The 14260-nt window shown below is 35.3% G+C and overlaps 1 protein-coding gene across 2 annotated transcripts; it reads left to right on the forward strand.

Moving 5' to 3' along the window:
* Positions 1 to 1679: 1679 nt before the first annotated feature.
* LOC104611368 (uncharacterized) lies at positions 1680 to 13739 on the forward strand. 2 transcript variants are annotated; one of them, XM_088892153.1, is made up of 8 exons: positions 1680 to 1951; positions 2042 to 2326; positions 7864 to 7923; positions 8039 to 8248; positions 10570 to 10688; positions 10809 to 10906; positions 12930 to 13054; positions 13138 to 13739. In XM_088892153.1, exons 1-8 carry the CDS (start codon positions 1721 to 1723, stop codon positions 13297 to 13299), a joined length of 1290 nt encoding a protein of 429 aa, XP_088748279.1. In that variant the 5' UTR covers positions 1680 to 1720; the 3' UTR covers positions 13300 to 13739. The 2 variants fall into 2 exon arrangements, with proteins under 2 accessions (XP_088748279.1, XP_088748280.1); XM_088892154.1 differs by lacking the exon at positions 8039 to 8248.
* The last annotated feature ends 521 nt before the right edge of the window (positions 13740 to 14260 follow it).

The following is a 14260-nucleotide window of genomic DNA, read 5'->3' on the forward strand; positions in this document are numbered from 1 at the left end:
AAAAATGAATATATTTATTTTTTATAGATATATATGATATATTTTTATACCATATAGTATATTCTTATATTATATAGAATATAATAATATTATTATATTTTATAATATAATATATATACATATGTATGTATGTGCGTACATATGTATGTATTTATATATGTGTTAATTAAACCAAACTCATAAAGCCTTCAAACCAAACTTTTTATTTGTCAAGTTCAAATTTAAATAACTAATCAAGCTTATCCTCAGGTTTGAATTCAAATTAAACCTAATTAAACTTGAACCCAAACTATTCTATTAAAACTTGATTCGATTGCTAAGGCTACCTTTACCTCCTCAATTGAGCATTTTATAATCTTTCTTGGCTCATTGTCCATAGTAGAAAACATGACAATGATCTTTGATTATAATCCCAATACCTTTTAGCAATGTCATTTAATGCCCCATCAATGTTAATTTTGTGGGCCACAAGTGTTTTATAATCCCAATACCTCTAGTGTTTCTACCCAAAAAAAAAGGTGGGCTAGCCCACAAGTGAAGTTGCAGAACCATATTACTCTGGTCTTGAGAAATTAAAAGATGTTGAATTGTTTCCATTACATCCCCACACAATTGCCACATAAACATATGACATATGAACTGTTGGAGGTAAATTTTTAAAATGTCAAAAATTTTTTGGAAAAGTACGGATACATCCGATGCAGAATTCTAAATTCCAGCCCCTCTACTACTGGCCCTCTCCCCCTATAAATTACATTTTGTTCATGAATACGACATCAATTCATGGTCAGGATGCATTCCTTCTGTACTATGGAGCTATAAAATTCTGATCTGGGCTGATTGGTCATTCTCCAAGGAACTGTACCAAAAGCAATACAGTATTGTGATTTTGGCTTAAGCCAAATCTTTGATTTTTCACTTTTATAGTGAAAGGTTAATTAAATAAATCGATTGAAAACTATAGGAGTGTTCTATAAACATAAAGGTAAATCTTAGTGAAACATTATAAAGGTTGTTTTAGTAAATGACGCAAAAAAAATATCAAGAGCAAACATGAAATATCTCCAAGGTAGTGGTGGCCAAATTCCAAAAACTTCCCTGTAAGGTGAAAATCCCTGCATTTTATAACTAAAATGAAAATAAAATTTCAGCCATTGATCTTATAAATGTGGTATCCAAAACAAAAGAGTGGCCCACCACAAGCCACAACATCAGATGGCGCATGAACTCCAAAGTCTAAACTGCTAAGAGCAGTAACGATACTCTGCACCCATGATCTTACCCATCCAAAAAGCACATCCTTCTTCAGAAAGGAATATTCTATCCGCTCGATTACTAAAACATGTCCCACCTGAGGGGTTAACTTTGGCTGTTGGGGCCCGACAGCATAGACTGTTGAGACAGTTTCTGGGCTGAGTACGTTCTAGGCAATTTACAAATTTACGCATAAAAGTACGGAGATGTTCCCGATCGATGGCTGTAAAAGCCTTGCACTGATTGAAGCCGAGTAACGTTGTATTTCCAAAAATTCTCTAAACAGGATAAGCTGTTGGCCCCCGACAGCTAAAGTTTTTCCGTGAAATCAAGTCCCTAATTAACACTTAATTTTGCCACGTGGAGAAACATCTGATGGACAGATAGTTGATCTAGTACAGTCTCCACCCAAGATTTCTTGGTTGGATTTTTTATTTTTCAATTCAGTGTCATCCGGAATGCAGCGATGAGTTCGATCACGCCATGGCCTGCGACACCCTCCTCCCTCTTCACTTTCTCTTCTTCTTCTACTTCCTCCTCCTCTTCTTCTTCTCCCTCCAAATTCTCCAAATGCCAATTCTATCCTTCCTCATCTTCTCTTCACCTCGTCTGCCGATGCCAGAACGTCTCCAACGACCTCCAATTCGTCCTCCATGATGCCCTCGACGCTTCTGGGGTCGACACCACCCATGCCAGAGTGAGACTTCTTCTCATCCTCCTGTGTTTCTTTCTGTTTTCTGGTTTTGTTCAGTGAATTCGGTTGAACGGCGATGGCTGTGCTGTGCAGGCAGCGAGAGATGGTTTCTGCACTCAAATTCGCCGGTTGTCGAGCATAGAGAGGGAGACGAGTATCTGTATTAATAGAGGGGTTGATCTGGCGAAAACTGCTCTTCACATTGCGGCAGAAGATGATTGGCTTATCTCTCACTCTTCGGTGCCTCTCCCAATTGATTCGTTTATTCAGAGACTGGATGACCTTTCCATGGATTACTGTTCGCATAACAGTTCGCTTTTCAAATTGTCGCCGGAGGCTTTCCTGGGCAGTCTGGAGAAGTACTTGTACGGTCACAAGGTATGTGGTTGTCTTGGTTTTTACAGTGTTTGAACTAGGCTGCTGGTAGATTTGTCTTAAGACACATTAAGAGTGTTCTGTTTTGTGTAACATCATGAGATTGGTTCATAATTAGCTTTATGACTACAATAGAACTTGCCTATACAAAATAAGATAGTAGGGTTAAGAGTTTGGTGATGAGGACCATGGATGTTCATTGATGAAAGAGAGGTTAAGTGTTCTGTTTTGTATAACATCATGACATTGATTCATAATTCGCTTTATGACTACAATAGAACTTGTCCATATAAAATCAGATAGCAGGGTTAAGAGTTTGATAATGAGAACCATGAGTGTTCATTGATGAGAGAGAGAGGGTTAAGAGTTCTGTTTTGTATAACATCATAACATTGATTCGTCATTCGCTTTATGACTACAATAGAACTTGTTGGAATCGTTCCATGGACTACAATAGAACATGTTTATATAAAATCAGATGGCGGGGTTATGTGTTTGATGACGAGGACCATTAATGTCCATTGATGCGTGTGTGAAAGAGAGTGTTTGAGAGTGAGAGACTATTTGTAGTCATAATTCGCTTTATGACTACAATAGAACTTGTCCATATAAAATCAGATAGCAGGGTTAAGAGTTTGATAATGAGAACCATGAGTGTTCATTGATGAGAGAGAGAGGGTTAAGAGTTCTGTTTTGTATAACATCATAACATTGATTCGTCATTCGCTTTATGACTATAATAGAACTTGTTGGAATCGTTCCATGGACTACAATAGAACATGTTTATAAAATCAGATGGCGGGGTTATGTGTTTGATGACGAGGACCATTAATGTTCATTGATGCGTGTGTGAAAGAGAGTGTTTGAGAGTGAGAGACTATTTGTAGTCATAATTCGCTTTATGACTACAATAGAACTTGTCCATATAAAATCAGATAGCAGGGTTAAGAGTTTGATAATGAGAACCATGAGTGTTCATTGATGAGAGAGAGAGGGTTAAGAGTTCTGTTTTGTATAACATCATAACATTGATTCGTTATTTGCTTTATGACTACAATAGAACTTGTTGGAATCGTTCCATGGACTACAATAGAACATGTTTATATAAAATCAGATGGCGGGGTTATGTGTTTGATGACGAGGACCATTAATGTTCATTGATGCGTGTGTGAAAGAGAGTGTTTGAGAGTGAGAGACTATTTGCAAATTTAATTATGTTACGATTGATCTGATTAATTAACATGGTCTCTTGGGGTCATTGCACATGTATGTAGAGTGTGAATTGTATGACTACCAAGTTGGGAATTGAGTAAAGCAGAATTTTGATGGCAGTGGTGGTGTCAACAGATGGTGTTCTGGGTCTGGGATCAATTTGCACAGTAGCACTCGACAATATAATTAGTCTGAACTTGTAATTTGGTGGTAGGTGGGCTGAAACGACGATACAAGAAGATGGATACAAGTATTATTAGGATTAAGAAAATCATTAAATCTTTGTTAAATTTTTGACAAAAAAAAAGAAAGAAAATATATCCAACACTAGTTTTCTTTTTCTTTGTGTAGAGAAGAGGATGGGAGAGAGGTCAGGACCATATCATAATATGGCCCCTACCTTTGAGCATCCCCTTTTGCAAGTAAATCCACTATGTCATTCACTGATCTTGCCAACTGAGAGAACGAAATGTTTATGCTAGATTTAGGGGTTCGAGTCAGGTACTTGATTTGAAGAATTTACATCACGTCAGGCCCAGGTATTCACTGGGGCCTCTTCAAGTTTTAAGAAATGCTCAACCTAAGAACACCCAAGTTGCACTCCTAGTTAGCTGTGGACTCTTTAGGTTTTTCAAATAGTGGGAGGAAGATTTTATATGAACCTCTTTGTTTAGGATGCCCAATTGATAAATATTGCTACCATCTTCTTCATTGATAACAAAAGGAAGAGCATCCCTAAATGACATCATGATATCTAGATGATCAAGGAAAGCTTAAGAACTCACCTTCAGAATTTAGCTTATGCCTGGTTTGTTTGCAGTACAATTTTATTTATACTGGTGCAAAAGCATGGGAGTGCAAATTCTGATTTGTTTTTGATTCAGCTGTTGCTTTATTTTGTCATTTTGCATTGAAGATTAAGTAAAATTAAACCTGAAGCATAGCAAAGTAAAACCTAAAGCAAATGTAAACCAGAATTTACATTCGTCTCATTTGCACTCTCATGCATTTGTACCAGTGAAAATGAAATTGCACTACAAACAAATGGAGCCTTATGTGTATTTTCAAATTTCAATGACAGGACAAAGTATTTACATTGTCAATACAATAGGGACAGGATGCAGTGACAAAGGTGAATCTGTAACAATATGCCACATACACAAGATTATAAGTAATATTCCTTTTAATAGCTTGGAGATAGACACCAGATGATCCACACCCCAATGTTATTAGAGACAACAAAATTGGCAATCAGCAAGATTCCTCAGTCCTCCAAAGACCCTGTATGGACAAGATCAGCATTGGGTAATGGCCTTTACTAGATCAAGAATATCTAGTGTAATAACAGAATAAATCATGGAAACATGAAAATAGTAGTGCCAAATTATGTAATTCCTCATTGCTTCCCTTTCATTAAATATTATGCTTTTGTTGAAGTGACTTGAGTTGTCTTTGTGAACAATGAAGACTAGTGCCTTAACCATTTCTTTGATCCTCTTTGCATTGCAATGCATAACTCTTATTTTTCTAATTGTTTGCACATAGGCAAAAAACTTGTTGGTTATAAAGTTGAAATGGACTTTGTTTGAGAATCCAAACTTAAACAGTTCAGAGTTTAGTTCCTTTTCTGATATTGTAAATCTTTTTGTAAATGCTAATGGGATAGTGGTTTAGTTTTTGTATGACTCTCCCTGTTACAGCCTCTAGTTGTACATGGTTTTTCTTTAATGAAATTCATACTTTACCTCTTCTCAAAAAGAAGGACTATTTTCTACATCCATTCCTTGGGTAAAGGAAGAATATCAAGCAATTCTTCAAATTCTTTCATATGGAAGGATCACCAAAAAAAGAGTCACATTTTTTAGTAAAAGACGCTGTTCCAAGAGTGGTAGGAAAGGAGGGTAACTTTTGGGTTCTTCCCTGTCAGAAAGATATGATGCTACCATTTGAAAGGAAATGATGCTACAAAATGATAGATTCATTTAATTTATCTAAAAGGGAAGAGTCACCATTACTTACAACTAAAACTGGAGAATGTTCAATTGATGCACATCAAGCAATTATATGAGCTTAATTCTTGAAGTTACATAGGCAAATTCTATTTTCTACATATCCTAGAAAAAGTGGCATAATTTCTTAACTGAAGTGCAAATTGAAGGACATTTAACTGATGCCTATAAGCCATATCGATATGTTTAATAGAAAACCAAACTGATTTGTTGTATCTTCCTGATTTACACTTAAAGGTTTTCTTCATAATATAATTATTATCCTGTGGAGTTGAACATGTTACTAGGAAACCTACTTTTTACACTTCTGATCATTTATGATTTTTTGCTTTATTTTTATATTGTTTTTGGTTATCATAGATTCTCTCTCTTATTTGTTGAAATGTTTCAAAATTGACAAGGTTCAAACTTGAAACAATTCTGACCTTAGTTTATCTTTTAAAACTGCTATTAACTTATTCATAAAAAAAAAAAACTGCTATTAACTTGATCACAAAATATTGTTAATCTAAGTCTTCAGTCAACCAATAAAAGGAAGTTATTTCTATTGTTTTTAGTTATATTTTCAAGTGAGTTATGTAGTTTACACTTGTTGGTGTAAAAATTTTAATAAATTCTCATGCAACATAATTCACTCAATCAAGTGATTGAGTTTTTATTATTTTGGGTAAGGCCCATTCAGGGAATCATACGGATTGTTCCCCTTAATTACATCTCCACAAGAAAGTAGAGAACACCTTTTGACTGACTTGGAGAAGTGAACACATAGAACAATAGGGTACTTAAAAATAACTTTTCATTTGCTTTTCTTTTACATACGGATTGTTCCCCTTAATTACATCTCCACAAGAAAGTAGAGAACACCTTTTGACTGACTTGGAGAAATGAACACATAGAACAAAAGAAAAGAACAATAGGGTACTTAAAAATAACTTTTCATTTGCTTTTCTTTTACATCAAGTGTACAAGAATGAGAAGAAAGAAAAAGAAAATACAATTGAGAAACTATACAGCAATACATTTCTCTTTTCTTTTTAATACAAAGAAAGTTTCCTTCTCACTCCTTTCTTCACAATAAGCTGTAGTCAATCAGATGAAATTCTGATTGTAGACAGCCTTAATCCTTGGAATTTTGCATACAAAAAGGGAACCATAGTCAATCAAACTGAATATTTGATTGTAGACAATTTTCATCCCTCTGCTCTTCATTTTCATTTGAAGGGAACCATAATCAGCCTTCAAGAATTAGACTGTAGATGGTTTAATCCCTAACTTTGTCTTGAAAGAGGGACCATAATCAACCAAGTAGAGGCACCTAGTTGTAGATGGTTTATTCCCCTCTATTTCCTTTCTCAAAAGTAAAAACAAAAGAGAGAGAAAGAAGGATACGTAGCAGAAGACATAAATAGGAAGTATTCACAGAGAGGACTTTCCTTTTTTTCTACCTGTATTAGTGAGACTTTTCCTTCCTTGCCTTCCCTTGAGCACTTCTCTTTTCTTCTCTCCTTATCTTTGCTTTTCTTGAGAATCTCTTGTGAAAATTTTCTCCGAAGAGTCTCTCCGTGTCTCTTTCTAGCTTCCCCTTAAGGAGCTTAAATAGGGAGTGGGATAGTTATGTAACTACCTCCTCCTCTTAGGTGAAGGACACTTGCTCCTCCCACTTAAAGAGAGGGAACTCCCATATGGGATACTTTTTTATAGTTTTAATGATTTGACTAGCAGACTAGCCAACCCACTTATTTGAGTTCTAATTTATTTAAATATTATTTGGATTAAAAAAAATGCCTTCAACAACACCTTAATTTGTTTGCAATTGATTACATTAACATTCTGATAAATGATGAGATCAATTTTTTGTGTTGCTTATTTGGAAGATTTGATATATTTGATTATTTAATAAAAGAAAACTCGGTTGAAAATTTGGGTCAGCTGTTTTAGAGAAATGTAGTGTGCATGATTGGAAATTTAATCTATAGAATATAACCATTTTAGTCTGGAAACTGTATCCTTAATATAGTGCATAGGACTTCTCATAATTATCATGTCCATATGTTCTTTGTGAGTTATGTTTTTGATCCACTTGTTAATAAGAAGTTACTTTCCATTTTTATCTTTCATAGCCTTCTCTCTTTACAGATTCATATATCTAAAGCTAAGATCATTTAACCTTCCTTTCCAAACATGTTCCCTATGTGGTTTCTGATATCATGCAAAGGAGAAAAATTGTCTTTAATGGAATACCTCTATATATTTTAAAGCTGACTTGTTGTTGTGTGTTTGAATGGGTTGCTTTACTTATTTTAATATGATTCTTTTCAGGGTTTCCGAAGAACCACTGCCAGGAATCAGTCAGAGCCACGGGCTTTATATCTTCATTCAGTAACCCTCCATCAACTCTACTTGTTCTTCATTCATGCCTTCTATTGCAGAAAATCATAATAATTTGTGATGTCTCTTCACTAATTGGATGATTGGATCTTAATGTTTTGAGCAGGTTTTGACTCACCGTTCAGGTTCAGCAGTTATGCTTTCACTTATATATTCGGAAATGTTAAAAATGCTACGTATGTGGGGCCTTTTGGATTTTGATGTAGAGATTTACTTCCCTCATGATCTTGAGAGTCTGCCTAGAGGGTACTGTAAACAAAGAAGCAAGGTGTCTGATGAACCTCATATAATGACATCGCAGTCCCTTCTGGTGGAGGTAAGACATCAGTCTATGGATTGTTTTATTAAGCAACCTATGTGTTGATCCTGCTAGGGTCCATTACTTGGTGTGATGGCTATCAAGCATGAAAACACAGGTTCAAGTCTGAGAGCAGCAACTTTGTGTGAAAAATGCCAAAAGCTAGGACTGTATCCAGTCCACCCCTCCCAAGACCCTAGATGGCTGGATTCAGAATTATGCATGTTATGCATGGTTGTCAAGGCACCAAGGTGAAGCTGGGAGGCAGCACCTAGGTGATGGGTTTTTCTTTTAAATATAAAACATAAATCCTTGGGTAGTTCCCCAGGTCCCCAGGTTTCATAGAAACCAGCAGTTATCTTTTATTAATAATTACCAAGAATCCTCATCAAATAAGTATTAACCTCATATCAAAACAAAGAAAATCAACTTCTACACGAGAAGAAAAGGAAGAAAGAAAAGAAAGCGCAGAAAATATTGGGGGTTGAGCCTTGTTTTTGTCCAATGGAGAAAACTAGAAGAGTCTTAGAAAAAGGAAATGAGGTGGAAGAAGATGATGGCATACCTTAGTTGCTATCGTCTTTTTATTGGATAAAATCTTCTTGTTCTTCCTTAGTTATCAGTTCAGGTTTACTAACATCTGTGTTGATTGAACCCAAATACATAAGAAAGCAGGAAAAAAGGAATTGAATATAAGAATTACGAAAACATTATAAACCCACAAAGCGAATAATTTAACGGGGTAATGTTTGTTGTAATATTATAGTTATCATATAAATATAAAAATATTATATGGTGCCTTGTAAAAAAATACCAAGTGCTTGGCCAAGGTGACCCTCTATGAGCACCTAGGTGTCACCTTGACAACTATGATGTTATGATTCAAGGTTTTAGTTATATAGTGTGCTATATGTTTGGAAAGATTCATGCACGTATGTCAGCTTGCATATGCTGGTTTTGGTTTTGTTTTAGCAAACCCAGAGTAGAACAACCTGATTACTGTGATTAAGGTATGATGACAGCTGATACCGTATTGATTAACATCAACTAGATGCACTGCAGTAGTTTTCAATTGATGTTAATTGAATTTATATACAGAACAGCCATCTATTTGATGGAAAGAATATTCAGCCATGAATACCCTCTCCCTTATAGTCTAGGCTTTAGTATTCCATCAACCATTCCATAAAATGAAGAGGAGAGAAAGGGAAAACCTACCCCTCATCTGCTATAGGATTCTACTTGAAGCAACAAAGGGGAAACTCTTGAGGTTTTTCTTAATTTGTATCTTTTACTATAATCTCTAAAGGTGATCTGGGACTGGTTCAGGATTTTTTTTTCCCAACAATCAGCTTATGGTGCTCTGTTTTGTCAAACCTAGAGAAATTTAATAGGCGTTATTGTAAGATGTAAGGGCCATTATTTGGTGCAATGGTAAATCTCATCACAGAGTTCACTAATTTTTAGAGAACTTTACCCCTCTGAAGAATATACAAACTTTGCTTCTAAAAGAAAGCAAGAGTTTTTCTGTTATTGATCAAAAAAAAAACAAAAAACAAAAGAAAGCAAGAGTTTTTACTAATGGGCAATGAAAGAGAACTTTTGAAAATGAGTTAACAAACATACTGCTTAAATCTATTTGTGTTTTCATGATTATCCAGAGTTCTGTTTTAACTGTTTCCTTTTATCCATTAAAATTGGAGCTTCAGGAAGTTTTTAAAGTGGTTTCAATTGCATAAACTAATCCTGCAATTTCTTTTAGTTTCTCTTCCAAAATGGAACTATTAGTAAGGTGTAGGTAGTTGTATCTGCTTTCCAGTTAAGCTAGTGGGACTGTGAATGCAAAAAATGTGACGTGAGAGTGAAGTTTACAGGTGAACATTACATTATTGGTTTGTAAATTCACCCATTTTGATCACTGAACTTGGAGTTCCATATTTATATTATTCAAGTCGTGAATGAACAAAGTATGTTTACAGAATTATTAATTTCAGGTCTGTTTACAGAATTATCAACAGTGCCTTTTTTGTAGTCAGTAATACTTGCAGGTCACAGCGTCCAATGTTTTATTAATGTACTTTTTAATGAGCAATAATATAGTGATAGGGCTGTTCAAACTCCATTTGAAAGAGGTGATAGGTTTTGCTGCATCCTTATATTTTAAAAGGAAAAATAAATAAATAACATGGTGGGAATTGTGAAATTAGGTAGTTGAGTCCCCTATAGTTTGGTATAGACGGTCTGCTCTCCCATGGTTTTCTTTTTCTTTTACGGTATTATCTTTGTTCAAAATCATGCTTGATTTATCTTGTGTACCTGATGTCATGGTGCTCATGCAGATCTTGAGGAACCTTAAAGAAGCTTTCTGGCCCTTCCAATATGATCATTCTAGAAGCCTATTCTTAAGGGCAGCTCATGCTGCTAACTGCATTGGTGGACCAAACACTGTGAAAGAAAGGTCATTGCCACCTCTAATTTACAATTTTTATATGTACTCGTCTTTGCAAGGGCGTTTAAATTTGCATGGCACCTTTTTCTGTACTCGTAAATTTTCTCTTTTGTCTATTTATACTGGCAGTGGCTTTGACCTTGCATCTGCTAAGGCTGCTCAACATAGACTGGAGCGTGGGGTTTGGACTAGCGTACGCTATGGTGATATGCGACGAGCACTGTCTGGTAATGGAAGGTCTTGGATCAGTTGATAGGAAGAAATCTAAAACTTCTAAGTTGCTCATGTTTATTCTGGCTGATTGATATTCAACTATGCTAATTTTGAGAATTTTATTCCTTCTAAATTTCTTCCTGGAGCCTTTGTTGTAGTAGGTGTCTTCTACTTTAGGCATCATCAAGATCAGCATACATATATCCACATCTACAAATATGCAGATCCAGGGAGACAAGCAGTCAGGCAATTCTAATATTGCATTAATATATGTACATCCTCTGCTCATGGTTATTCTGGTCAATTAAAGGGCATTACCCGATGTTGGTCCCAGCTATCTGGGGTCTTGGGAGGGGTAAACTGGATATGGTCCTAACCCATGCTCTCATGCTTGCCAGCCCGAGATTTAACCATTACATGAAGTAATGGCCCCAGTTATTCTGCCCAGCAGCCAGCTGACATACCATTATTCTAGTTTTGATACCATCCAGATATCTTGTGTTTTAGGTATCATCAACAGCAATGTTCATATAACCACATCCATAGATCTGCAGATCCAGGGATACAGACACCCAGACATTCATTTATGTATTTTCATGGAAAAATACATTTTTTTTATGAATCATGGAAAAATACTTATTACATAAAACAGTGTTTCTTTTTGTGTATATGGCCTGCATAACTTAATTTTCACTTGTATGGTGATGCCTATTTTGCATATATTTTCGTTTGCTTGGAACAATCCTCTTTAATGCAACATATGTACTGAGCAACTATATTACATTAGAAAAAGCAGTTGCTTTAGCCAATTGACTGGTATAATTTGATCTCTGATACTAAACATAATAAATAATGTATGATTATTTAAATACTCTGTACATGAACTAAATTTGTCTCTCATTAAATTAAAATCTCTTCTGGTGTCTTGGTTTGCCGTTTTTCTTCCTACTTGAACACATGAAGATATTCTAAGCAATTTAGGATGTGAGAAGAACATGGGAGTGTGATGCATTCAAGGGATAAAGTTCAAGAAATTGGAAATAGAAAGAAATATAATTAACATTTTAACAATTATAGTTTCAAATAGGTGTTATGTGTCTAGGAGATAGAAAATTAAAAGTTGCTATTAGAAAACAGAGGTGATGGGTTGGTTAAAGTGTTCAGGTTATAGGAACTAGGATTTAAGTTGAGGGAATTTCTAGAGGACCCGTTTTACAGCCCCAATTATGCTCCATATGGAAAATTTCTAGTCCTTAAATTTCTATAAACAAATTGACTAGAAAAACCATTCCTATCAACCAAGCAAGCAAGATATATTTTAAGAAAAAGGGAATGTGCCTAAGATGCAGTACCTCTTGTTGAATCTAGGATCATAGCCCTAAAATCTCTGAAACAAGGCTTTAATGGTGTTAGACCAGCATGATATGTGGTGAACACCACTCATTGGAGGTGCTCATGAAAGAACCTATCATGGACTTGAGATTGAACTTGAACCAATACGAAAAGGAATAATTTATCAACTCTTTCAAACAACACTCTAATTTGAAAATTAAGAAATAACTTCTCATAAAGCAACCAAAAGTTATCTAATAGGAAAAAGAAATAATAAGGATACAAATTAAGACTACAAGTTTTCAGATTGTTGACCAAGATGAACTAATTGTTTCATACTGGGCCAAGGGAAGATCAACAAGGAAAAGACCAATAACTGTGTGGATGGAATGGGAGGATTATATTCTTCATTTAGGAATTTATCTAGAAAGGGGGGAACAAATTATCATTTCATTATAAATAAATAAAATTAAGTAGCAAAAGATCCACATGCGTGTTTTTTTCATGTGTATTTAGCTTTCTATTGATTTTCTGCATGCTACAGTAGTTTCTCTAGCTCCAACCCCCATTAATTGGGCATTAATGTTGTACTACTAATAAAATATCTAGCATTGTCTCAAAATTTGTTCATTATTTTAGCATACCAAGGGATCTCTAATCCAATGATTCGGTAACATTCTCATTTAAGATATTCTTGTTTACCAGCCTGTGAACGTCTAATCCTACTGGAATATGATCCTGATGAATTAAGGGATTACAGCATTCTTCTTTATCACTGTGGGTTTTATGAAGAATCTCTGCAGTATCTTAAATTCTACAAGTCCTCGAGGGTAAAAGTTTCTATTACCTGATTTGAATTATTGAAAAGCAGACAAACTTCTAATATCTAAAGGAATCCTTTGTACTGTTGCAGAGTTCTTCCTTCAATAAGACATCTTCCAGTAAATCCAGTGACCTGGAAGAAAATGCAGTTGAAAAACTGATGGTTCGTCTCAACCTCATTTCCACGGAGGAAGGCTGGACCAGACCCTCGTATGTTAGAAATTTCTTGAGTAACAACTCTGAGCCATGGTAGTATCTGCTAGGGAATCAAACTTCTAATAGATTCTAAAGTGGAAGCTCTCAATGCATCTGATCCGGTCCATCATCCGTGGGGATGAAACTGGATTATGAAATCCAGAGTCAAAAGAGTAAATACTGCATTAGCTTTTTGTACATTCTCCTATGAGAGTAGGTGATGGTCCCAGTATAACTACGTATAGTGAAATGCAATATGTTGTATATGTAATTGTAAATGGCTGTGTATATACATATTCCTGCACTGTAAGCCTGGCGATTTGCTGGGAGTTGGGATGATTTATTAGTCTGTATTCTTGCTGTTGAAGAATCAGGACAGAAGATGCAGAAACTTGTATATTCTCTTAAGCCTTATCCCAACTATATGGGGTTGGCAACATGAATCTTGTTTTGCCATTCCATTATCAAATTATGAGTTGCTTAAGTGATTAATTACTACAACCCATGTCCTTTTTGGTGTGCCCCTAGTCCTTCTAGCCCCTCCAATTCTTAACAAATTGCTTATTTTTATCGGTGCTATAGATAGGTCTTCTATGCGTGAAACTGAACCATCTTCCTTTACTTTTTATTGATTTATCACCTATTGGAGCTATTCCTAGGTTCCTTTGAGTCATTCCTAATTATATCCTTTTTTTATTTTCTCATAACTTGATCTGCATTTCTGTTGCACTTTTTTTTATAACATTTCTTGACTGTCTAATGCTCCTGCTCCATATAGCATTATTGGCATACGATTTTATACAACTTTTTTTACTATTATCAGAATGATATAGCACTGCAGATTTTTTTTTTAGATTTTAATTGAAGAGCACTAGGTCATGATTTAATAAGGCTAGTCACAAGAGTGAAAAACAAACTAGTGCAATGTAGCGTGTGGGTGTTCATTGATTGCCATTAAGTTGTCTCTTCATTGACATTAGTTGGGTCGGTATCCAGGTACTCAAGTAGTTGAGTTATAA

This window comes from Nelumbo nucifera, chromosome 7 (genome assembly GCF_055504915.1).
Source record: "Nelumbo nucifera cultivar China Antique chromosome 7, China Antique-T2T, whole genome shotgun sequence".
Lineage (NCBI taxonomy): Eukaryota > Viridiplantae > Streptophyta > Magnoliopsida > Proteales > Nelumbonaceae > Nelumbo > Nelumbo nucifera.

Bases quoted from the DNA above. Each gene is read 5' to 3' on its own strand.
- LOC104611368 (XM_088892153.1), top strand. From the start codon at position 1,721: ATGAGTTCGATCACGCCATGGCCTGCGACACCCTCCTCCCTCTTCACT. The intron at 10,907-12,929 runs GTAATGGAAGGT...CTTGTTTACCAG, and splicing joins TATGCGACGAGCACTGTCTG to CCTGTGAACGTCTAATCCTA. The intron at 13,055-13,137 runs GTAAAAGTTTCT...GTACTGTTGCAG, and splicing joins AATTCTACAAGTCCTCGAGG to AGTTCTTCCTTCAATAAGAC.